Raw genomic sequence first — 25,636 nt, forward strand, 5'->3', positions numbered from 1 at the left:
CCATACATAAGGGTTGGAACCAGAACTCCATTGTGTACTGTGAAAATTCGCGGCTAGATTGTGCAATAAGTACCTACCTATCACAATACTACAAGATTATAAAAAAAATCAAAGCAAAATTTAAATTTCTTAGGAGGTAGGTACTTACCTGAATTAAGATTTTATGTACCCGTATTCGTTGTATCTTTTCCTCGTAACCATTTTAGACACAAAGCGGGCCTCTTAACTGTAATGTAAAGGAGTACCTACCCGCATGTATTAATTTTATAGGATGCCTTATACTGAAAGCTAGGTGCAAAACGGCTCTAACAGTGAATGACGTGTGTTACAACACTCTGTGACTCCTAAATTAGTAGTTTATTTTTACATTTCTTTTTACAATTCGTTTAATATTTCCTTATAATTCCTCCCATAAAGACGCTTTCGATTATGTTATGTGATAGATGCAAATATATAAAAATCTGTTGATAGAATATACATAAATGGTATGTTTACATATTATTTTATCACAAACAGGTGCCAACATGTTCACTAAAATACATTTTGTAAAAATCTGGGACTTGCCATACATTAAATTAAGCATACATATATGTTGTTATTGGCATTCTTAGAAAAATCCATTATTGTTGATGATGGTTGCCAATATTCCATATAAAAAAAATTATTCGCCACCGTAGTGTAATGGTCAGCACGCTGGGCTACCATACTGGAGGTCCCGGGTTCGATTCTCGGGGGGGGGGTCAAATAAATATTAGTGATTTTTTCACTGTAATATTCATTCAATATAACCCTGGACTGGTATCGGAAGCGAAGGGCTGATCACCTTTCCTTCATGTGTTAATGATCAAGATAACACTGCGTTTATATGATGCAGTGCCCTATGCACCATTGGGGTGCGGATAATATATATATATATATATATATATATATATATATATATATATATATATATATATATATATATATATATATATATATATATATATACATATATATATATATATATATATATATATATATATATATATATATATATATATATATATATATATATATATATATACATATATTGCCATTTGAATGACTTCGTCATTTTTAGAAGTTCAGGAAGTTGAAGATATAGATAAATATCTGTTTTTTTTTACCGAATAGAAGCAAAGTTCAAGTATATTTACTATGAAGTTAAAACGTTAATTTCCGTAGGGAATTTCATCATTAATTGTTTTATAAACCAAAATCAATATCGCTATGAACTTTGATTAATTCGTGGTATCCACAGCGTAAAAAAATACATATTTATACATGTACCTACATATATTTTAATGTGGATGAAATAAAGTGACGCAATTACAAAAAGAAACCGAATTTACATACGATATTATTCATAATATCAAATTCACTATTTTTGATTTGTAATATCATTTTTATTATTTCCGTATTTTTGCAAGTACAGAAATACTGGATTTATGATTCAAGATGTTTAAATGAGAAAGGATTTTAATGTTTTCATTGGCATTTCAGTGCTTACGACCTATCGATGGTTGGCTAAGTGAACACACACTTTATAACGTTCACCATTCTTAGTAAATACCACTATTTATAGTGGTATTTACTAATAATGATATTTACAAATACTGGTATTTACTAAGTAAAACATTTATTCAAAATTGATAGATTTAACCACAAAGTGACTGCCGAATCAATTTATGAAAGTTCACCATTCTACCCATGTTTTTGAACATGCATACCCGTTGATTTCTTGGAAGTTGTTACATATATGCAGGGATTTTTTAAACAAAAAAGGTCCCGGAACTCACATCATGTCAAGCTTTTTATTAAAAAAAATTTATTCTAATATCATTAAAATAAAATTTAAAGCGACTTTTCCAATGCCACGAAGCGCACAAAAAAATATTTACAATCATAATTACGTAAACGCAAACGTTTCGCCCAATTAATTTTGAAAACTAAAAAAAATATATATCATTGAAAACTGGTGCCGGAACGCCGTTCCTCCGCGTTACAGGAAAAAAAGCCCTGCATATACATATGTTCAAAATCCATGTACACATTCACATGCGAGTTTAAAGTGATATCTAGCGAGATTCTTGCAGTAGAGCAACACACTTCTAATTTATATGTAAATGGGTAAAATGTTAAACATTATAAAGTAAATGAAGTGATTACTTTGGCGATCAGCCCATGGCTGCCATATTTCCTTCAAACAAATTGACGACCTCGAGTACGTACATTGAGCTCCACCAAATTCACTAGTGATGATATTATAGTTTCATAGTTCGGCAAGACGCCCAGTCTGAGTTCATCCTTAAATAACGTATCTCTAGAATAAAATTTAATAAACCAGTTTACCACAACAGATCAACTACCAATAGTTGATCTGTTGTGGTTTCTTTGCCATTACAAACTGCGGAAGTACATACATACCTTTTTTCACGTCAAATATTTTTCCCTGGCCAAGGCGTAACATAAGTTGCAAGTTAATTTTCTCTGAATCTATTGTAGGTAACATTTTACGTAATTGTTTTTCTTTTCTTAAAACAACGTGTTTGCTTTATAAAAATAAGTTTTTCTTCGAAATAATTTTATGGTTTTGAAAAGAAAAGAGTTTTTGATAGGTAAGGAGTAAGGAAAAAATAAATAAAAATAATTTTTCCAAATGTATTCTAAAAAATAATAAAATATCTAATACATGTTTTTCGAAGAATACGATAATAAGAATGATATTGTAAGATCCGTCCATTTTCGTAATACGTTTTTTTTTTTATTTTACTGATTTAATAAAAAAAAAATTAACTGCACAAATAAAAATGTAAATTGTTTAAAATCTCAAATCTCGTAAGTTATTCACGAATGGCTTTAATTTTTTTCAACAACGTGGCAACCTGTATCTCGGTGTTTCATACCCGTACTCATACTAGCTTGTACAAGTTGTACACTGCTTATATGAAAACATTAATGAGACAAAATAAGGTTACGATTTTGAATGGAAAAAACATTTGACATTTTTGTGTTTCCTTGTATCAAAACTAAAACAAAAAATTTAAGTTTTGTACATTTTGTAAATTTCTTGGTGAAACTGCAATTTATAGAATAAAAGAACAACTTTGAAAATTATTTCACGTGAATTTTATTTGACCAGCAACCGGGTTAACCGGGTTTCATCGTAACCGACATCGTCAGACTGGTGTGAGGCTAGACAAAATTCTATGTTATATACACAAGACAGGAGTTGAAAACCATGATATTTTATAATGTTTCTGGCAAAATGAATTTAAATTTAATGAATTTAAGTATTCTATAGTGATAATAATTACATGTAAGTTATGGTAAAGGCATGATTTTATATAATTTTATGTTAGAAATGGATTTGTATGTGAATTTAAATAATATATGTATAATTAAATCTGGAAACATTTCCAGATTTAACTATACATACGAGTATATTATCCAGATCAATTCGGATTATTTGAATAAATATTCAGTGCCGCCATTACATTTTTTTTGTTGTTTTTAAAAATCATATTGATAAGTAGCGAGAAACGTGTATTATTGATATGATTGCATTTGGATAAGAAATATGATTTCCACTAATATCACCATTTTCAGCACCACATAGGACACGTATTGAATTAACTTGCCGCTTTTACATTGTTTTGTTTCTTAGAGTTTTTTGTATCGCAAAATGTTGCCATTTCAGTGAACAAATCAATTATCAAAATTATTAATATTTAAATTAACAAATAAATGTTCTAATGCAATGTTTTTTGTATGTTTTGGATTTCCTGAGATTATTGAAATCCACAAATTTTCATTAACATTTTTTTGCTATTGTCTTGTTTCAGATCTGCATATGGAAAAACAGGTAAGTGATACAAAATAATTAAAAAGAATTAACTAGCTTGTAAGAAAGAATTCAAGGTTTGTGTTCTTTACTGTTCTCGTAATTATAACAATTATTAATAAATGATTGCGGAAAATTGTTTAATTTGAAATTCAGATCATATGTGTTAAAGCGATGCTGGAATTTCCCGTATAAATGTAATATAATAAAATCGTTACTTACTGCAGTTGTTTAGAATAATTATAATATAATTTTATAATTGGTCAATGATTGTAGAAAATTGTTTCTTCGGAAATAAATGTCGCATAAAACTAGGGTTACCATAAAGCAAAAAAGTAATAATTATAATATAATAAACTTTTTTGAGATTTTTTCCTTTACAACCAGATCAGGCTCTACCATCGACGCAGTATTCTCTCGTTATTTAGTAAATTTGCAATCTAAATTATCCGTATATCAGATATCTTAAACCTATAATTTCTCTCTTAGATTATGAATTAATGGAAATCGAATTCAGAGAGATTTTCTTCAATTAAATTCCTCATAACTATGTTCTAATCTATATCTATATCTAATCCTTTAATCATAAAATCATCAGAAAATGCTGAGAGTGAAATCCATTGTTTCGAGAACCTAAAGAGTTTCAGTTCTAACGCATTTAATTTTTAAATTCTTTTGACATTTCCTTATACTTCCTTCCTAAAAATAGACGCTTTCGATTGTATTATGTGACAGACGTAAATAAATATAATATAAACATGTGCCAACACGTTTGATACGACTCAAATTTCGCGACCACCGGACCACAACCCGACTTATATGTCTTCAATGAAAATTAAGGCCCAACATATAATAAATTGCAACTTAATTTTCTTCAAAACCCAGGTAGCCATTTTACGTAATTTTTCTCAAAGCACCTTTGCAGTCCTTGTATTGAATAATAAGTTTTCTGTGAACTAAATATATGTTTTTGAATAGAAAAGAGTTAAGAAAATAAAAATAAAAATTTATATATATCTTTATCTTCTTCAAACCCTTATCTGCATAAGGCACTTCATATAAACGCAGTGATATCTTGATCGTTAACACATGAATAATATATATATATATATATATATATATATATATATATATATATATATATATATATATATATATATATATATATATATATATATATATATATATATATATATATATATATATATATATATATATAAAGATATATATATATATTATATATATATATATATATATATATATATATATATATACATATATATATATATATATATATATATATATATATATATATATATATATATATATATATTATATATATATATATATATATATATATATATATAAATATATATATATATATATATATTATATATATATATATATATATATATATATATATATATATATATATATATATATATATATATATATATATATATATATATATATATATATATATATATATATATATATATATATATATATAATATATATATATATATATATATATATATATATATACAACATTTTGAGTGTGTCCAAATACTTGTTCACAAAATCTGGATTATCTCCAATTACAGGAGTTATTTTCTTATTATTTTTTTGACATCTCATCAAAGATGAAGAAGAAGATGAAGAAGAATGAAGAATAGAACCAATTTAGAAACCTTGTTCATGAATCACTAAAACTTCACTAGAGACATCGATTGGTGAGATGTAAAGAAGCTTTTTATTAAGCAGAAACTCTTATATTAGTATGTGAGATCCGAATCCCGGATTATAATCACACACATGAGAAACGCCAGAAAATACCATTTTCATTTTTATTATTAAGCTTATAATTTGACCAAATAATTTATTTACAACATTTTGATTGTGTCCAAATACTTGTTCACAAAATCTGGATTATCTCCAATTACAGGAGTTATTTTCATATTATTTTTTTGACATCTCATCAAAGATGAAGAAGAATATGGAATATGAATTTGGACACACTCAAAATGTTGTAAATAAATTATCTGGTCAAATTATAAGCTTAATAATAAAAATTAAAATGGTATTTTCTGGCGTTTCTCATGTGTGTGATTATAATCCGGGATTCGGATCTCACATACTAATATAAGAGTTTCTGCTTAATAAAAAGCTTCTTTACATCTCACCAATAGATGTCTCTAGTGAAGTTTTAGTGATTCATGAACAAGGTTTCTAAATTGGTTCATATATATAGAACTTCCAAGAAGTGTTGTGTGGTGTGGTTGTCAATAATGGGTAGAATTGGTGAATGTTACACGTGTGTAAAGTGATCACTTAAACCAGCCTATGACGGTCGTAAGCCCCGTAAATACCCAGACTTCCATATCCTTCTTCATCTATGTTGAGATGTCAAAAAATAATAGAAGAAGAAGCTTTATTGCATTCTTCTTTATCTTTGATGAGATGTCAAAAAATAATACATATATATATATATATATATATATATATATATATATATATATATATATATATATATATATATATATATACATATATATATATATATATATATATATATATATATATAAATATATATATATATATATATATATATATATATATATATATATATATATATATACATATATACATATATATATATATATATATATATATATATATATATATATATATATATATATATATATATATATATATATATATATATATATATATATATATTTATATATATATATATATATATATATATATATATATATATATATATATATATATATATATATATATATATATATATATATATATATATATATATATTTTTTTTTTTTTTTTTTCATTCTAATTATCAGGCGTGAATTGACGTCCGGTAAAAATACAGCTCCCAAACGCATACTATAGTTGGCATTTGAGATAAACACAAAAACTCTCTCCAACGCAATGATCGTCTATCGGAAGAGCGATATTTTTTTTATACATATACATATATACATATATATATATATATATATATATATATATATATATATATATATATATATATATATATATATATATATATATATACATATATATATATATATATATATATATATATATATATATATATATATATATATATATATATATATATATATATATACATATATACATATATATATATATATATATATATATATATATATATATATATATATATATATATATATATATATATATTTATATATATATATATATATATATATATATATATATATATATATATATATATATATATATATATATATATTTTTTTTTTTTTCATTCTAATTATCAGGCGTGAATTGACGTCCGGTAAAAATACAGCTCCCAAACGCATACTATAGTTGGCATTTGAGATAAACACAAAAACTCTCTCCAACGCAATGATCGTCTATCGGAAGAGCGATATTTTTTTTATATCGAATACGATTTACATTTTAATTTTTAATTTCATATCACATGTTTATTTTCAAGATATTTTTATCACACGAATGGTTTGTACCTTTCATAGCTGTTTGAATTGGTGAGCAAATAGTGCTTATTTATATAAACTCAGCATAATATAAATACATATAGATTATTATTATTGTGACATCTCTCAACATAGGTGAAGAAGAATATGGAAGTCTGGGTAATTTACAGGGCGTACGACCTGTCAAGATTATTTTCACATACTGAGAAACGCCTGGAAACATGATATAAAACTAGTTTATCTAGCTTACAGATTGACCAGTTACCATTATTTACAATATTTTGAGTGTATCCAAATACTTTTGTTCACAAATTTGGATTTCCTCCACTTGGGAGTTTTTTTTTAGATTTTGACAAAGATGAAGAAAAATATGGAAGTTTGGGCATATGACAGCTTATAAATCCAATAAATGTGTAAGTTCTCGGCAGCATCTATGATATATTTGAACAAGCTTTTTTTATTCAGTATAATCCATTATTTTAAATGCATGCAATAAAGAAATTACATAGGGATATTGAAATGATTTCATGACTACAGTTCCATGATAGAATAAGAAAGGAAAGGAAGGAGGATCAGGTAAGAGGAAGAGGGAGATATGCCATGATCAGAAAGCTACATGAAGTTCAAAACAGGATAGTTTGATGCATTAGAAATATGTCATGAATAGTATTGTTGGGTAGTAAAAGAGATTATAGATTTCTTGTGTTGATCGAAATAAAGCCATGTATTATATAATACAATTTAACATCTAACTTTCTATTCAACTGCTTTAAAAATACTATTAACTGTCAATATAATAATTTACTATTTTGCCACAAATAGTTTTTTCTCTGGTGTAGCGATCGTCATATTTCACAACATTTTGAGTGTGTCCAAATACTTTTTCACAAAATCTGAATTATGTCCAATTACAGGAGTTATTTTCACGTTATTTAAAAAAAAATAACAATGTGAAAATAACTCCTGTAATTGGAGATAATCCAGAATTTGTGAACAAGTATTTGGAAACACTCAAAATGTTGTGAATAAATTATCTGGTCAAATTATAAGCTTAAATGATAAAAATGGTATTTTCTGGCGTTTCTCGTGTGTGATTATAATCCAGGATTCAGACCTCACATACTAATAGAAGAGTTTCTGCTCCATAAAAAGCTTCTTTTCATCTCATCAATAGATGTCTCTAGTGAAGTTCTAGTGATTCAAGAACAATGTTTCAAAATTGGTTCATATATATAGAACTTCCAAGAATTTGAGTAGTGTGGTTGTCAATAATGGGTAGAATTGGTGAATGTTACACGTGTGTAAATTGATCACTCAAACCAGCCTATGACGGTCGTCAGCCCCGTAAATGCCCAGACATCCATATTCTTCTTCATCTTAGATGAGATGTCAAAAAATAATGTCGTCACATTTGTCTATAAACGATTTTACATGAAATATTTTGAAAAAAAAATTATTTAGCTTCACTTGTTAGTTGATCAGTAGTAGGAAATTTGAGATGTAATATTCAACCATTTCCTCACTTCTTTTCAATTTAAAACTTAACCTGAACTATCGCAGCCCAATACTTAATTAATTTCTTAGATTTTAAATAATCTCGACATTTAATTTTCACATCTTTGTTTTTTGTTTGCTTAATAAATGACCAAATGCCAACACTTTTTAAAACATTGGCCCCGCTCATTCCTCTCCCTACAAATATCCATCTCATTCTAGCGAGCAGGAACCCAATTATCTACAATCTTTTGCTTACTTTTTTAAAAATTTAACACAATCAATTTATAGTTTTATTATAAGTTTAACGTTATTTGTAGTTAAATAATATTATTTAATTAACTTGGCTTTGGTAAAAGCAATAAACTCTATATGCAACGCCATTATATGTATATTTAAAAAAATCGGTGGTGGCCGAACCGTAAGCGAGAAATACGATCCTTACACGGCTTAGTAACCCAAAAGTACTCTGTGGTTGTTATTATTTTTAATTATTGGTGACAAAATTAATTATAAAGTTATTTTTGTGGCTGACCACTGATAACTTTTTCAATATTTTGATCTGTTCACGAAATTTTGATTAGTTAAAACTTTTTAGTTCATTTTATTTTTTAAAGTATGTAATTTTAATTGATACAAAGATATTGGAGGTATATATGTATTAAAACTTCTCTAGAGAAAATATTCATTTGGCAATTTATATTCTCTCTAGATATCATAGTTATCATTCCAGAATATAGTCCAATAAGAACATTTAAAAAAATCACATAAGATACATATCGCATTCGAGGAATCTTTTATTTTTTGGAACGTTATTCATTAACACATTCTTTAGTTTACATTTTAAATTATGTAAATGCACGGTTAAATACATTAAGAAAGAATTAAAAGGCTCATTCGAACTCCCGTTCTTAAGAATTAAGTTAATATAATTTTATATAGTAAAATATATTCAGATTTATCAGTTTCACACAAAAATAGTATTAGCCATTTGGTGGCCAAGTTTTTCTTAGATGCACCCTTTACTCTTTACTTTTTTTTTTATCTGAAAAGTTTTTTTTAATGTTAACTAATCAATATCCTAGTTAATTTTTAAAATGTTTAAGTTATTTTCTTTTAAATAAAAAATGTATCAATATCCTAATTTTAATGAATCCTAGTGTTATTTTATTTTCAAAACCTGAGCACGAATTTTGAGTACTTATGCACCCCCAATACCTGTACGGTTATAAGGTGTATTATTCCTATTTGAATATTAATTAAATTCAGGTAATAGCGATAAAACTTTTGTATAATAAAGTTGTTTAAAAAATTAATCCAACAATTAATTATCTAAGTCATGCATTTAGAGATGGCAGATTTAGTGAAACCTTTTATGACTTGCGAAAAGATATGTAAGTTAATTTAGAAATTCCAAAATAAATTATATTTTAACATCATGGTGATAAAAAAATCATTATTTGAACTTAACACAATAATTATTTGAACTTAACTCACTCGCGAATTACAAATCTGGATCATTAACATCTATTTCTATTTGGGACATGAGCTTTTATTAAAGAAATTGAACTTACCTGTATTTTATAACACTTGTAACTTTTAACACAACATTATCAAAACATCACATAATAATTATTCATAGTCGATGAAAAATCGCTGGAATAGGAAAACCATTCACGACATCCGACCGCGCCGGCTCTAGAAATTCAAATGCTGCAATATACAATATAAAGCAGTCACAGTGAAGCTGACCTACTCCAAGATTCTCGATCTAAATTGCTAAAACGATATTTTGATTGGACATTACTGAAACGCACGTTGCAAAAATATTTAACGATGTGAAAAATATTTATCTTATTTCCTGGTTAGTTAAAACATGTATACTGTCGAAAATCACGTAAGACACTGTTCGTAAAGCCAAATAATAATAAGTAAATTTATAATCTGTCAGTAATTTAATACGTAAATTTCATAAGTACAAAATGGACAGTTATTAATTATTTTTACTGGTAAGCTAGTATAATCGTGGTTTTTAGTGGCCAATTAATCATTGAATTTGATCACTGACCATTTATTATACATAAAACATTACCATTATTTTTATTCTTATTTGTTTAATTTGTTTAATTTCATTGTATAAAAAAATCTTGTAAAACAAATATGGCTGAATTTTTAGATTTTTTGATTGAATTAAATAATGGAATTTTTCCGAAAAAATACCTTGTCAGATTCTCAAAAAAAATCAATGTTGCTGCATAATTAATTTCACTAGGCTGGATTTATAAAAGACAATTTTCAATGTATCGTATAAACCAATATAGGCACATAAGTTTGGAAGTCCAATTTTCATCAAAATGTCAAGCGACACAGAATTATTCAACTCGCAAAAACAATTCAAATAAATTGTATACTTTTCTTATAATTTCTAACAATTCATCCTAGGTTTATAGATGGAAACGTAAGTTTGCGTATATAACATTACTAATGCCCAATGTAAATAGCCGTACACGCAATCAAATAAATTTGTTCAAGTTAAATAATATTATCAGTACCTAATTCATTAAAACATTAAGATTATTAAAAATATTTTTTCTTTATTTTTAGAACATCTCTTCAACGAATTTTTGCATTTGAAATTTAAACTCCGGTTCCAGATTTGCTATGAAATAAAAAACTTCATCTCAAAAGACGATTTTTTTATGTTTCTCGTAAAAAAATCCAGTGCTCTATGGCACAAAACATTTTTGAGAAAAATATGTGGGACGGGTTCTTTTATTCATCCTATAATTTATCTTCTTTCTTTTCGATATTACTTAATATATAAGTAGATTAAAAAATGTAATATAAGTCAGTCATACAGCAGGACACCATAATAAAATGAGTGGTACAGATCGTCACCAAATGATAAGCATTTTCTTCATCTGAAATGCAAATAAAAGACAGCAAAAAATACAATAAATCAAAAAAATTCTTCTTCAAACCTTTATCCTCACCCCAATGGTGCATAGGGCACTGCATCATATAAACGCAATGTTATCTTGATCGTTAACACATTAATGAAAGGTGATCAGCAGTGATCACCGCTTCAGGTAACTACCAGTTCAGGGTAATATTGAATAAATATCACGGTGAAAAAATCACTCATATTTATTCGACTCGACTGTTTTACAACGTCTTAAATTAATTAAAACCTTCGTGGACTTCAATGTGCCGATTTTCAAAATTCTAAAGATAAACTTAAATTTTTATTAAGTACTTTAATACGTTTACTTTGTATATGTATGTGTATTTTTTAAACGCGATAAAAGAAATTATTGTCCTAATAAAAACAGAAACAACATTAAACTAAATTTTTGTGTATTTTTTATGTAAATACCGGATAATGAAGTAACATAGAACATCATATAAATGTGTAGGTAGTATTTATTAATACAAAGTACTCAATATAAATGAATAATTTTTTCAAATACTATTTTACAGTCTTCGTTTAAAAGTCTGGTCACAAGCTGTAATGATTAATTAAATAAAACATAATCTTAATCATTTTGCATACTATTTCTTGATATCTCATCAAAGATGAAGAAGAATATGGAAGTCTGGACATTTACGGGGCTGACAACCGTCATAGGCTGGTTTAAGTGATCACTTTACACACGAGTAACATTCACCAATTCTACCCATTATTGACAACAACACTACTTATTTTATTTTTTTGAATTACCCAACGTCCAAGTGACTCTGAAATCTGGCTACGGCTTATGCAACACCGTTTATCATGTCCCTACTCAGGCTTCAACTTTATAAGTTTCATAGCCTTTGCCTACTTGTGAGTGGATTTACTCTTTTTGTTTAAAGTTACTATAATTTCATGTAATTCATGAGTGAAAATTCTAGGCAAAAACACTCGCCAACACTACTTAAGTTCTTGGAAGTTCTATATATATGAACCAATTTCGAAACATTGTTCTTGAATCACTAGAACTTCACTAGGGACATCTATTGGTGAAATGAAAAGAAGCTTTTTATTGAGCAGAAACTCTTGTATTAGTAGGTGAGGTCCGAAGTCTGGATTATAATCATTTACATGAGAAACGCCAGAAAATTTCATTTTCATTTTTATTATTTTGGCTTATAATTTGACCAGTTAATTTATTTACAACATTATGAATGTGTCTGTTTGTGAACAAGTATTTGGACACACTCAAAATATTGTAAATTAATTATTTTGGTTCAGTGTTTTGTGATTTATTTTTTTATTTGGGGAAAACAACCGATATTTGAAATTTATTCGTTCAAAGACCATTTTGAATATTTTACTATTGAATATCACCTAAAAATACTTTATTGCCCCATAAATAAAATATATAACAACATAAAATAGAAAATCTAGAAAACTGTTTATAAATAAATATAAGTAAACAAATTCCATATTGGAACCATGCAATTGGTACCATTTTTTTATTCGATATTAATGCGATTGCTATCTGTAGGGCTGTCGAATTTCTTTTTATTTTTATATTAATCACAATTTATTTCGGTATTAAAAATAATAAACTTATAAGTTATGATTTTCATATTAATTTAAACATACATAATAGTTTTTAACGCCTTGGTGACGGCATTCGGTAAGTCACATTAGTTGTGTCGTAAATATCATCATGGCGTCTTATGAAAAATTGTCATCAATACAATATCATATAGGGTACTTTTGTACCATATGATATCCATAATCGTATGATATACATAATGGTGCTTTTTTACATAATTAATTTGTTGATAAAGTATTACATCAAGCCAAGTTTTAATTATTTTTTGGGTACTTAAACATATTTAATTTTCAAGGTTAAAAAATAAATGGCATCGTACAACGCAGAACTTCTCGCGAGAGCTCGAATTGAAGTATAGTATATAGTTTAAAATAATATGAGATTTTAGAGTTCCCGTTAGTTTGAGTCACATATCGCTCACTCCTTTCAACAACGTCATATATCAAAAATCGTAAATTTTCAGTTGAGCATGTTTTCGGAATGCCCAGAAAATGTACTATATCCCAGCAAAAGCGGCATATTTTTAACTTAATATTTACCCGCTACAGAAAGAAAGTGTTGTTTTTGTATTTTGAATAAAAGGTATTGTTTAATTATTATTTTCAATTACTAAATATTTTTCATATGGAGAAAAAACATTCAGGTTTTACCTAAAAAGATCTGTTGCACAGTAAAAAGTTCAATTAGTGGCTTGATATTTATTTTTAAAAATATCCTGAAAAATCAAGTTTTTTGAAATATGACGTTGTTGAAAGGATGAAGCGATGCGTCAAAAGGAAATGCTCCTTTGCAATACATGTTGATACCTACACAAAGTGTCGGATTGTGGTCCCATGGTTAGTGTCGCGGACTATTGAGTGAGAGTTCCTGGGTTCGAAACCACTCTTCCACAATTAAATACCTATTTCTAATAATAATCCACTTAGGCTCACAGAAATAGTTTGAAATTGAAGTATTTTTGTAAATTATAAAAACACGAATATTTATCTTTATTGATAATAAAAACAATTAACAACCTACATATTAATTGTTTATTTTGGTGTGTATCGTGAAGTGACCATTTGTTATTAATATTTCGACAGATGTGTGACATCGTACGGTAAAAATCAGCAAAAACTTGTTTAAAAATAATGTGGTTTTTTTGTAACCTTTGAAGTAATAAAAATAATATTTTGAACATTTAATCATAGGTTACATAGAACTTTCACAAAAATAAGAAATAGGTTAAAACGAGCTTTTTAAATTTAAAATCTCCATAACTCCAAAATAATAATTAATTTTTATCATTATTACTGCGTATACTCGAAGCAAATTAAATTTGTAAAAAAAAACAAAATCAGATATGTCACGCTTTTGGTACAGTGTAAATATTATTGTTGTCTATGATAAAGTCTATGGATCTCCTACGTCAAGTGAAGGTTGACAACCTCTGCGCAATTTAACTGTCACAAAATTGTCACGCTAAGCCGAAGAGCGGATATTTGAGGGAGGGTCCCGTCAATATTATCAAGATTCCTTGAATAATCCTTCCATTCATTCGCGTTGACGGCCCAGAGTCCGCGAATTTGAAATAAACCCAATTTACTCTCTTTGGTGAGTATATCATTTATTTCATACGTATTATAGCATAATTAACAAAAAAGCAAAATATTTGATTTTCTGCTGTGACTCATAAAATCCTTATCGTAATTTAAGTACGCTGTTTCATAATACGCCTTTGTAACAATTAGATTATTTGACCAAAAAAAACAGCTTTTATATTTGTCTTCTCAAAAATAAGCTTTATTTATTTTTCAGAAAGTAACCAGCATATAAAATGGCAACTCCTCTAAGTTTTGGTGATTCTTGCAGTCCTATTACTTGCCATGCTTGGAATAAGGATCGCTCCCGTAAGTAAAAAATATAGCCGGCTGACTCTATTTATGCTGTTAAATTGATAATTATATTTCTGATTTCATAAACTTATAAAGGGCCTTTCAAATGTAAAATTAAAAATAATAACTGATCTTCCCGTACTGCAGAGATGGAATTTTGCTGCCATCGGAAATCATTTTGCGAACATTCATATAGTCAGTACAGCGAGCCGAACGCTCGCCGCGAGCGATGTTCCGCTCAGTCCCCACCTTTATATATACCAAATGGCGTGCCGTTCAATTTGCAAATTTATTCAATTCAATTCAATTTATTTATTGATAGTTAACATACACATTACAAACTAAAATTTAAGGCGTAGACATTAACAAAAGTCTAAAAATAGCAGGAATACTATTACTAAAGATGTAGAAGAATCCCGGTTCGGAATACTTCTTCAGACACATGGAACAGATCAATATCTAGCATGATATTGTTCAGCATAGCTGTAGCTCTTCCTACAGGCATAACCATTGGCAGGTTGGTCCTGTATATAGGAATGTGAAACAATATATGGCAAAGCTGTCTTAGGTAACTATCGGGAACATACAGACCAATGTTCCGGATAATTTCAGGATCATTAATGATAGAGGATCGACTACATACAGAACCAATAACAAATAGTAAATGTGATCTATTACAAGAATGATTTTTTGTGATTATTTTTACCTGCCGATATAGTTTTTCTATAGCGATATGCCATTTAGCCATTGTTTTGGACTGTAGTGCAGTATCCATCGCCCAGACAGTAAAGTACACGTGTTAGGATATAGTAATCAAATAGTATTTAAATGTGGAAACCACAGACCACAACTAGACTGCGGTACAAAAATTATTTAAAAAATGTTTTTCAGAAATTGCTATATCACCTAATAACCATGAAGTTTACATCTACCAAATGGACGGTGCAGAATGGAAACTGATTGATAATCTCTGCCAACACGACCTCCGGGTGATGGGAATCGATTGGGCTCCCAATACCAACCGTATTGTCACCTGCGCTGTGGACCGCAATGCCTACGTGTGGACTCAAGGAGCTGATGGAAAATGGTCTCCAACATTAGTACTTCTACGTATTAATCGGGCTGCTACTTGCGTCAAGTGGTCACCGCTAGAGAATAAGTTTGCTGTCGGTTCTGGTGCGAGACTTATTTCCGTTTGTTATTTCGAAAAGGAAAACAACTGGTGGGTTTCTAAGCACATTAAAAAGCCGATCAGGTCTACCGTCACAACTCTAGATTGGCATCCTAACAACACTCTTCTAGTCGCGGGATCTGCTGACTTTAAGGTGAGGGTGTTTTCCGCCTACATCAAGGCCATCGAGGATCAGCCGGAACCGAGCGTTTGGGGTGATAAGGTTCCTTTGGGGCAGCTCTTGGCCGAGTTCCCCAACACCCCGTCCGGCGGCGGTTGGGTGCACGGGGTATCGTTCTCCGCCGATGGTAACAAATTTGCCTGGGTGGGGCACGACAGTTCCATCAACGTAGCCGATGCCACTAACGGAGTGAGGAATGTCACCGTGACAAAACTGAAGACCGAATATTTACCTTTCATGGGATGTACTTGGATAACCAATAACTCCCTGATAGCTGCCGGCCACAGCTGTATCCCTCTTCTGTATTATGTGGATAGAGATGGCCAGATTCAGTTCTCAGCCAAGCTGGACAACACTCTGCGGAAGGAAGCCGGCGGACTGTCCGCTATGAAGAAGTTTCAATCCTTGGATCGCCAGGCGCGTATTGAGACAAACGACACCAATCTGGATTCCTTCCACCAAAACGCAATAACTTCTCTCTGCCTTTATGAAGGAACTAAAACTGACGCCACTAAATTCAGCACTTCCGGTTTGGATGGTCAACTCGTTATTTGGGATTTGAAAACTTTGGAAAACTCTATCCAAGGATTGAAAATTGTTTAAAAAATTAACGAGTATTCGTGCATTTAATTTACAGAGCTATAAATAACCCTTTTTTTTAAATAAAACGTTTTTCTTTTTTTATATAATTTTTAATCTATGTTTAAAAACTTATGTATAATTTAATTAAATAAATCAGTATCTAAACTTACACCATCTTTTAATTTGTTGGTAATTAGTAAAATACTTTTTTTCATTATGGAACCTAATTGTACATAAGTAATAAAAAATAACTCATAAATACAATTTTATCACCTGTGTAAATAAATATATTTAAACAATTTTTTTAACATTTCTAAAAGGTATAATATATATCGCTACTGCAACACTCGTGATATATCTATTACAACACAAATAGTACATAGGCAATTTATATATGTTGCGTCTAAATCCGGGATGTATGTGAAAAGAAAGATATCCTAAATATTTTCAAGGCAAAATGTAATATTACACTATGTGCAAGGAATTATTTTGAACACTGGACCGATTCTGATGAACACTCTGCGAAGAACGGATCTTAGTTCAGGTTTCAGGTCGAAACATGTTATTTCACATAGCAGGGAGTAGTAACTCGACACGTGAGCAGCAAACTGAAAATAATTAACACAATTATTACTTTTTATTTAATAGTAAACAAGTATTTTACAGTAATAGTATTTTAATAATAAAAATGAAAATGGTATTTTCTGGCGTTTCTCATGTGTGTGATTATAATCCGGGATTCGGATCTCACATACTAATATAAGAGTTTCTGCTTAATAAAAAGCTTCTTTACATCTCACCAATAGATGTCTCTAGTGAAGTTTTAGTGATTCATGAACAAGGTTTCTAAATTGGTTCATATATATAGAACTTCCAAGAATTTGAGTAGTGTGGTTGTCAATAATGGGTAGAATTGGTGAATGTTACACATGTGTAAAGTGATCACTCAAACCAGCCTATGACGGTCGTAAGCCCCGTAAATGCCCAGACTTCCATATTCTTCTTCATCTTTGATGAGATGTCAAAAAATAATAGTAAACAAGTCTTTAAAAATACTTATGTTACTAACTAACCACCGCACTACTTCGCCACAGGGGTAGGCAAAGAGGAAAGGACATCTTGCCTTTCCCACACTCATGCATCTCTTCATATACCTGCTAATTATTCCAACTCCTGACCTGCCTCACTTTCAAGTATTTAAAGTACTTGGTCATGCCAAGCTTTCCTCGGTATTTCCAACTGCATCCGCCTCATAGATTTTTTCCCCATTCTTTCCTTATTTGTTCATTCCACATGTCCCAAAATCCTTCTTAATACACCTTTATAATTTTTATTAACTATCAACAAAAACTGATTGGCAAATGTTCACTTCTATAATAAATATCAACGTTCTTTCTTCTTGAACCAATTTTTCGCATCTGCAGAGCTCATTAGAGCGACAAATATAGAACCTCCAATCCCGCAATTTTATATATAAAGAAAACAACACAGTGGCATTTAATACCTCAATTCGTAATACAAACTATAGTGCATTGTCTAACAAAATGGATTAAAAATCGCATATAAATCAGTACAAAAATAAAGTAAAATGTTTTTTACCTAATTCCATGAAATGGTTGAACTTATCTTTAAAAAAAATAAAACCATAGCGGAGCTATAACCTAACAATATTTTACCTTTTGGTAAGTGTTACAAAATAGTATTGAATACCCACCCTGTCATCCGGCATCTTGAGAATTCTCATCAGAACCAATAATAACAGAGAAGTCCAGGAATCTCTGTGGGCTTCGCTGCTGAGGCTTATGAAATACTCCAAGGCTTCTTTACTAACACTTATCAGTCTCTGCTCGATTCGAGGCCAATCCGTCCTCCTGGATTCGTCACTGTACATTTTGAATAGGATCCTAAGGACGCAAGCGAGGGATTGGGCTTCTTGCTTTAGGAGATTCGGTTTGACTGAACCTTTGAAGTTAGCTTTCCACAAAACATTGCGTTGCTCATTGTTAGAATTAAAGGCTTTGGCAAATCGGTGACTTTGCAAGAGGCAGTCGGTGAGCTGAAAGAGGTGCGGAGAGCTGAGAAGGCGATACATGCCTTGCTCTTCCCTCTGGCACTCGGCAGTTGCTCCCGCTCCACCGGCCATGTCGGCGGCCGCCGCTGCTAGCGTCTCCGCATCTTCTTTCCTCGATGTAGCCGGGAAGAACACAATATTGTCAATTGTCTGTATCAATTCTAACTGTACTACACACTTTATTAAGAGTCCATTAAATAATCCATTTCCAGTCTTCAAGTCGTCATTGAATACAGTATTCGACGACTGATTATTTGGTCTTTTTAGAATACCTTGTTTCATAGACGGAATATCGCCATTTTCCCCATAGGTCTGGGTTAAACCTTTGGGGTTTGGCTCGGGTTTCCAGGTAAGCAGAGTGTTCGGAATGGTGCTATTAAATATATCCAGCATACACTGACAGGTCTTATCCCAAGTATCTTCTTCAAACTTAGAACCGTTAGAAATAACGAGGTTCTCCAGGCAGTTAGTGCCGGAACGTGCGAGCTGCTCATTATCTTGCTGTACGCACCAATGTAACTGGGCATAGAGTTGTTCCAATAACAAGGATCCTAAGACGTCAAAATATTGAGTAAAAACATCCACAATCGCATAGAGGGCATGATTGCATGTGGTGGTCATCCATTCGTTCTTTTCTAGTTGGTGTTCAGGAAGCTTCATATTATCAAATATTCTGAATAAAATATTGAATAAATCTCTCCACCAGTGGGGTTTGAAAGCATCGCCATGAGTCTTGACTATTTCAAACAATACTGTAAGACCTCTCGTACGAACATCTAGTTTGCAACGAGAAACTACACACGACAAGGAAAAGAGCAAAGGAAACCATCCACGAACCCAAACTCTGTCATCTTCCGGAGCCCCGAGCTCGGCTTCCATCCCAGCGTGTTCCGCAAACAGGTGTGGGGATATGCTGACACTTAAGGCGCAAGTTCTCACCAGCCGTATAGCCTCCATCGAAGTATCGGGAAATTTTGCGTTGCACGCGAATTCAGAGAGGCACTTGACGGCATCTTGAAAGGAATCAATCATAGCTGGAAATTGTTTTTCATATAATTCTGTAATTATTTTACCGGTAGTCTGGAAAGCTAAATCTACAATAGCTTCGTCGTGATCACCAGCTGCAAGGTGAAATACGGAGAATATATTTTTCCAGCCAGATCGGATATTGTGAGCTTGAGAGTTAACCATCTGAGCGACACATCTTACTACCATATCCCTTATAGTAGGAGAGATATTTTTTTTCATGATATGCTCGAAAGGTCTCAAAAAGTCTTTCTGGAATCTAAAATTAGCAAATTCCCCCTTCTCAATGAATTTCATGGACAGTTGCCTAAGAGAATCGACAGCGAAAAATGATATATCTTCATTAGGATTACAGCCCACCGTATTAAAATGGTCTCCCAGTACCTGCCAAATACGTGACCACTGTAATCTGATTCTTCCCATGTTATAGTATGAAATCTCAACTATCTTTTGCAGAGAAAACATTCTGGGATTAACAGGATGACTGAGTTCATCGAGAGATACTTGACACAGGGCCCTGACAAAGTCTACAATGGCATCTCCGTCTAACCTCGTAGAACCAGTAAATATTCTATCTACCGCAACTACTACACTTTGAGAACTCGTTTCACCAATATGCTCCTTCACACTAGGATCTAAGGCGGTCAAATTTAGTTTTAACGGATCGGGTTGAGGTTTATTATTTGAACTGGATAAATACTGTGGCCTTACACCTGTCCCGATTAACTGCGCCAATTCTAATTGAGAAATACACTTGACAATATCCAGCCAACTTGTACCCAAATAGTTTCCATCCGTGTGTGCCACCGTAATTAATGTTTTAATAGTATCAATATTCTTCGCTTTCATCTCGGTTATAGGAGAGTTAGCAGTAAGCAGAGTAAACCTAGCCAATGCTTGGACATACGCATCTCTCTCCAGACTCATGTGGAAGATGCATGCAATACGAACTGCGCAACGAATTCCATCAAGGCACAAAGAAGCTATTTCGGGATCATCACAGTCTTGTAAACCTACAGAAAATGCTGCCAAAAATGGAGTCCATGCCATTTTAAACATTGGCCTAACATGCTCGAGGTGTTTTGCAGTCGTGAATGGCATTTGAACATGTGACACGGATTCCATCAAATTTTTTGCTGCGGTAGATATAACCTCCATTTCCATATTCCATATAAATTTTCTTTTCTTTTCATTAGCTATCATTTGTTTTCCGGGTTTATTACTTGTATATTTCATTTTAATCTCATGACCAGCTATTTCATCATATATTTGAGAGAGATACTCCCTGGGAAGGTCATTATTGTCACTTATTCCACTATTCAACTTAATATACTGCTCTTTTGTCATTTTATTCTTGACTTGGGGAGAGTGCAAATCTGTGGTTAACATTATAACTGAAAATGCTAGTACGTAGACAGTATCCGCACTTGTAAATAGAACATTGTTAGGATTGCATTCGCAGTATCGAGCGGCAAACTTCTCCATCAATCTGTCTATCTTCTGAGCTTCTCCAGGAAGCCTGAATCCTTCCAAAAAGTATCTCAAAGCTGCCACTATATCGAGATCTACAAAGTTCATGGCATCCACATATGCGTACATAACTTCCTTACTGTGATCATCATTTTCACCCAAACATTCTCCTATGAATGTCTTGTCTAAACGATCATCAGTATGCAGCCAGTCAGCGATTTCCTTAACAGTTGTACCTAAAAGCCCTTGTTCTTGGAGAAAAGCGATACCTTTTCTAGGTTTTCTGTTGAACATGTCTATTCCCGCCTCCCAAACTTCCTTCTGTTGTTTCAATACCTCAAACTGTTCGGGAGAGTCTAGTGCTTCTCTATTACCCACGAGACTTGAACTGGTGGAATGCAAGCTAACGCTCGACCCTCCATGTGATTTCAGGCTTTGCTGATCATTTTCTTCTTTTATAATTCTTTCCCCTAAAGTTGTTTGAGAATTTGGATTGACATATAAATCTTTGCTCCATTCCACCATACACTTCAAAATAGAGACTAAACATTCCAGTCCTCTGATCCTCATGGATTTTTCTTGGTTCGGTGTAGCTCCAAGTTCTAAGGCTTGTCTTCCTTGCGCTATTTTAGACAAATCATTAACCAGTCTTTGAAACAAGTTAGCGGCCGAAAGGTCACAATCGTAATTAACGTAAATATCTACAACGCTTTGAGCATCTCCGCATATTCTGGTCAAGGCTTGGATGACCATCCACTTATGCTCAAAAGTTGAACTGGAAGTTTCCAAAATGTTCATAAATATCTCTTTGAAGAATACTTCTATTTGCATTTTCAAGTGCATTTTAAAGTTCGATAATAATGCCAAAAATATGGCCAGAGATAATTCAAAAACTTCAGGAACAGAACTTACACCGTTCTTTGACAGAGCTACGCAAAGATATTGCTTAATGGCAGTTATAAACATTTCATTTCCTCTGAACACGGGACCCGCATTCTGTAATATTGACAGTAACAAGTGAAGAGAAAGAATTTTCGATCTCAATTCGTGTGATTTTGGATCTGGAGTACCATCAGGTAGTGGTTTCATGGAAAGTTTGCAGAGAGCTCTAAAGACTAGAAAAGCATCTTTTTGAAGAACATGGGTAAATTTAGCAGTAACAGAATTGTCATTTTCAGAGTGAGTTTCAACACTTTCCTGGGACGGTATCCTAGGAATAGGTTGGTCACCATTATTCTGCTCAACACTTACAATACTGATGTTATCATTCGCCTCTACGGGGACTTCATTATTACATTGACTATTTTCACCCAATATTTGGTTGAGAGAACATTCAACAACTGAATCTACTATCTCTCGAGCGATGATTTCTGCAGATTTTTTCCTTTCCTGAGTCGATTCCATTACTTGATTAAATGGTACATCATCTATAGCTTGGTCGGGTTTAGGTTCTTCGAAAGTCTTTTCTTCCGCTTTTATTTTAGTATCGTTGATCGCTTGAACCTCCGCCTCGATAGCTTGATTTTCCATTTTGGTAAAAATGACATTTAACATTTGGGTGAGAGTAGCACGAGCAGTCGTTTGATTAATCAAGTTCCTACTGGCAAGGTAAATATTGTAGCACGTCCTGACAGCAAGCAGAACAGTGCCTTCGTGGACTTCTACATGTTGGCTGGTAACGACAGTCAGAAGGGCCTTGATAATCTGTAGCTGTACACCTTCGTCAGTTTGAGGTCCCGAAAAACATCCACATATCGACTCCACAATTCTGTCGATGAGTAATTTTCCGGGTGTTGTGGAATCCGGTATGTTTCCCGTGAGGTGTCCATAAGCGATAAGCTTCTGTAAACAGTCCAAGGCAGTCACTACGATTCTGGAGGCTTTACTTTGACATGCCAGTTCAAATGGCAAAAAGTACTTTTCAGCTGTGATAATATTTGCTTCATCATTTTTTGGGAGAGGTAAAGTTCCCGATGGTCGACTTTCTGCGTCTTCTGGTTGACCTCCATCTTTCAATTCATTCTTAATATCATCTGCAACAATAAAAAATATAAGTCAGCAAAAATAGCAAATAATTATGTAGTGCCTTAAGCATATAGACTGATCATTGAATGTACCATTTTCCTCCAATTTATATAAGATGGCCAGACATTTTCATTTGAGAATACAAAAGGAATTGGCTTGTAATAATAATTTGCTAAAATACTTTAAACATGAGACCTTATTTTTTTTACTTTAATAAAAATGAAATCACTTTAATATCTGTTATCTATGGAAATAAATGAAAACATATTCTGTATAAGAATACACACGGATGTGGAAGAAGTATACAAAACTATTCTTATGACCGTTGTCTACACTACCTCTAGTGAAACTGGTTAGCTAGTCTCTGCAAACACTTTGTGCTTTCATTTAATTACATTAGGTATACAAAATGTGGATGCATGCCTAAAATAATATTTCGAAAGCTTAGTCCTACTCTGGTAACATAAGAGTAGGATTTGAATTTCCAATATTGTAAACTGACAACAAAGCAATAAAATTAATTCCAAGGACACTGCACCATATTTTTATATTCAATATACATATTATCACAATAACCCATAAAAAATGTAACAAGAAACTCGGTAATCGGAAATTTCAATATTACGGTATGTACAAACCTGGGTGTTTATAATTCCTTATAATATTAAATATGGTTTCAAAAAATTAACAAGACCTTTCACACAAGGGTCGTTCAATACGAGCAAACATACTTCAACAGTATAAAATAATATTATCCGTGTTATGTATTTTAGAAAATAAACGATGATATTCTGTGGTAAGTTTTAGATAACTAAAAATGAGTAGAATAAATATTTGAAAAATAAATTATCCCAACATGATATGGTTGACATGTCGGAATGACATTCGTCCAAAATGAACGATGGGTTAACGACAACCGACCCAAATTAAGCGTAATAAATAATACGTAATAATTACAGAAGGGTGAACAGTCTGTGACATTTGCAAAACGACAAGTAAAGTGTACATTACCCAATGCCACCTCACAGGCCTTCTTGAGTTGAGAATGGTGTGATCGCTTGATGTCTTTATCGCCCAATATTTTCTCCAGCGCCCTGACGATAAACATTTCTTTCGTTTTTAGGTTGGTTTGCATTTTAAATTATTAAAATCTTAATTTATACATTCCTGCAAGGTAAATAGAGAGGTGTTTTGTCGGCGGTGAACTGTCATTCATGACGTTGACGTGCCGATGAAAATATGTGATTTTTTCTATATATTAATAATAAGCACACTAGATTCTTGTAATTGATTCAATTAACGAAATATTAATAGTTTATATTAATGTCAATATTGTAAATCTGACAAAATAACTCGCACCCACACCTCAGCAACTTAATACGATTCAAATCGTACTTCACTTTGCAATGTGACCACTTTAAGGACTATTAAATGTCAAAATACCAGACGCACTTGCTGTTATAAACACGGCATTTATTTAAATAACCGTAAAACGTTAACGTTTGATTCGGTAAATTGGGTAGTTTCAATATTATTTGGAAAATTCAAAAGCATTTTAAAGGCTTCTCGGACTGCAACTCCTTCATAACATAGTTGCCAACAAATATATGTATGACATGTGACGTGTCACATTTTATGGACAAAAAATATTAATATGGTATCTACCTACCAATAATCATTTTAAAAAAAAAGAAAAATTGATTTTTTTAATTATCGTAATGGGATAAGATTATCATTTGTTGAAATTTGTAATAAATAAAAATAATAAATATTCAAATGTAAAAAATCATGTCCAGTAGATTTTACTCGTAAATCTGATAAGAAA

The 25,636-nt window shown here is 31.2% G+C and overlaps 3 protein-coding genes across 3 annotated transcripts in view; 1 reads left to right on the forward strand and 2 right to left on the reverse strand.

The window, feature by feature from the left end:
- LOC148307045 (ATP-binding cassette subfamily G member 4) overlaps positions 1–10,575 on the reverse strand; it is a 52,710-nt gene extending 42,135 nt beyond the window's left edge. The window contains exon 1 of the mRNA XM_088264017.1: positions 10,439–10,575. The gene's annotated coding sequence lies outside the window, so the exon portion shown is untranslated. The remainder of the gene's footprint in view (positions 1–10,438) is intronic.
- A 4,280-nt stretch (positions 10,576–14,855) lies between these two features.
- Arpc1 (Actin-related protein 2/3 complex, subunit 1A) lies at positions 14,856–17,388 on the forward strand. The gene is made up of 3 exons (XM_088263994.1): positions 14,856–15,004; positions 15,209–15,300; positions 16,177–17,388. The coding sequence occupies exons 2-3, from the start codon at positions 15,228–15,230 to the stop codon at positions 17,238–17,240; spliced, it is 1,137 nt and encodes a 378-aa protein (XP_088120120.1). The 5' UTR covers positions 14,856–15,004; positions 15,209–15,227; the 3' UTR covers positions 17,241–17,388.
- Sec71 (ADP ribosylation factor guanine nucleotide exchange factor Sec71) lies at positions 17,308–25,420 on the reverse strand. The gene is made up of 3 exons (XM_088263993.1): positions 24,823–25,420; positions 18,934–23,819; positions 17,308–17,827 (listed from the first exon to the last, which is right to left on the reverse strand). Exons 1-3 carry the CDS (start codon positions 24,944–24,946, stop codon positions 17,690–17,692), a joined length of 5,148 nt encoding a protein of 1,715 aa, XP_088120119.1. The 5' UTR covers positions 24,947–25,420; the 3' UTR covers positions 17,308–17,689.
- Between the last annotated feature and the right edge of the window lie 216 nt (positions 25,421–25,636).

Source organism: Brachycentrus maculatus, unplaced genomic scaffold, assembly GCF_059751285.1.
Source record: "Brachycentrus maculatus isolate JH-2025_06_01 unplaced genomic scaffold, ASM5975128v1 h1tg000212l, whole genome shotgun sequence".
NCBI classification, from domain to species: Eukaryota; Metazoa; Arthropoda; class Insecta; order Trichoptera; family Brachycentridae; genus Brachycentrus; species Brachycentrus maculatus.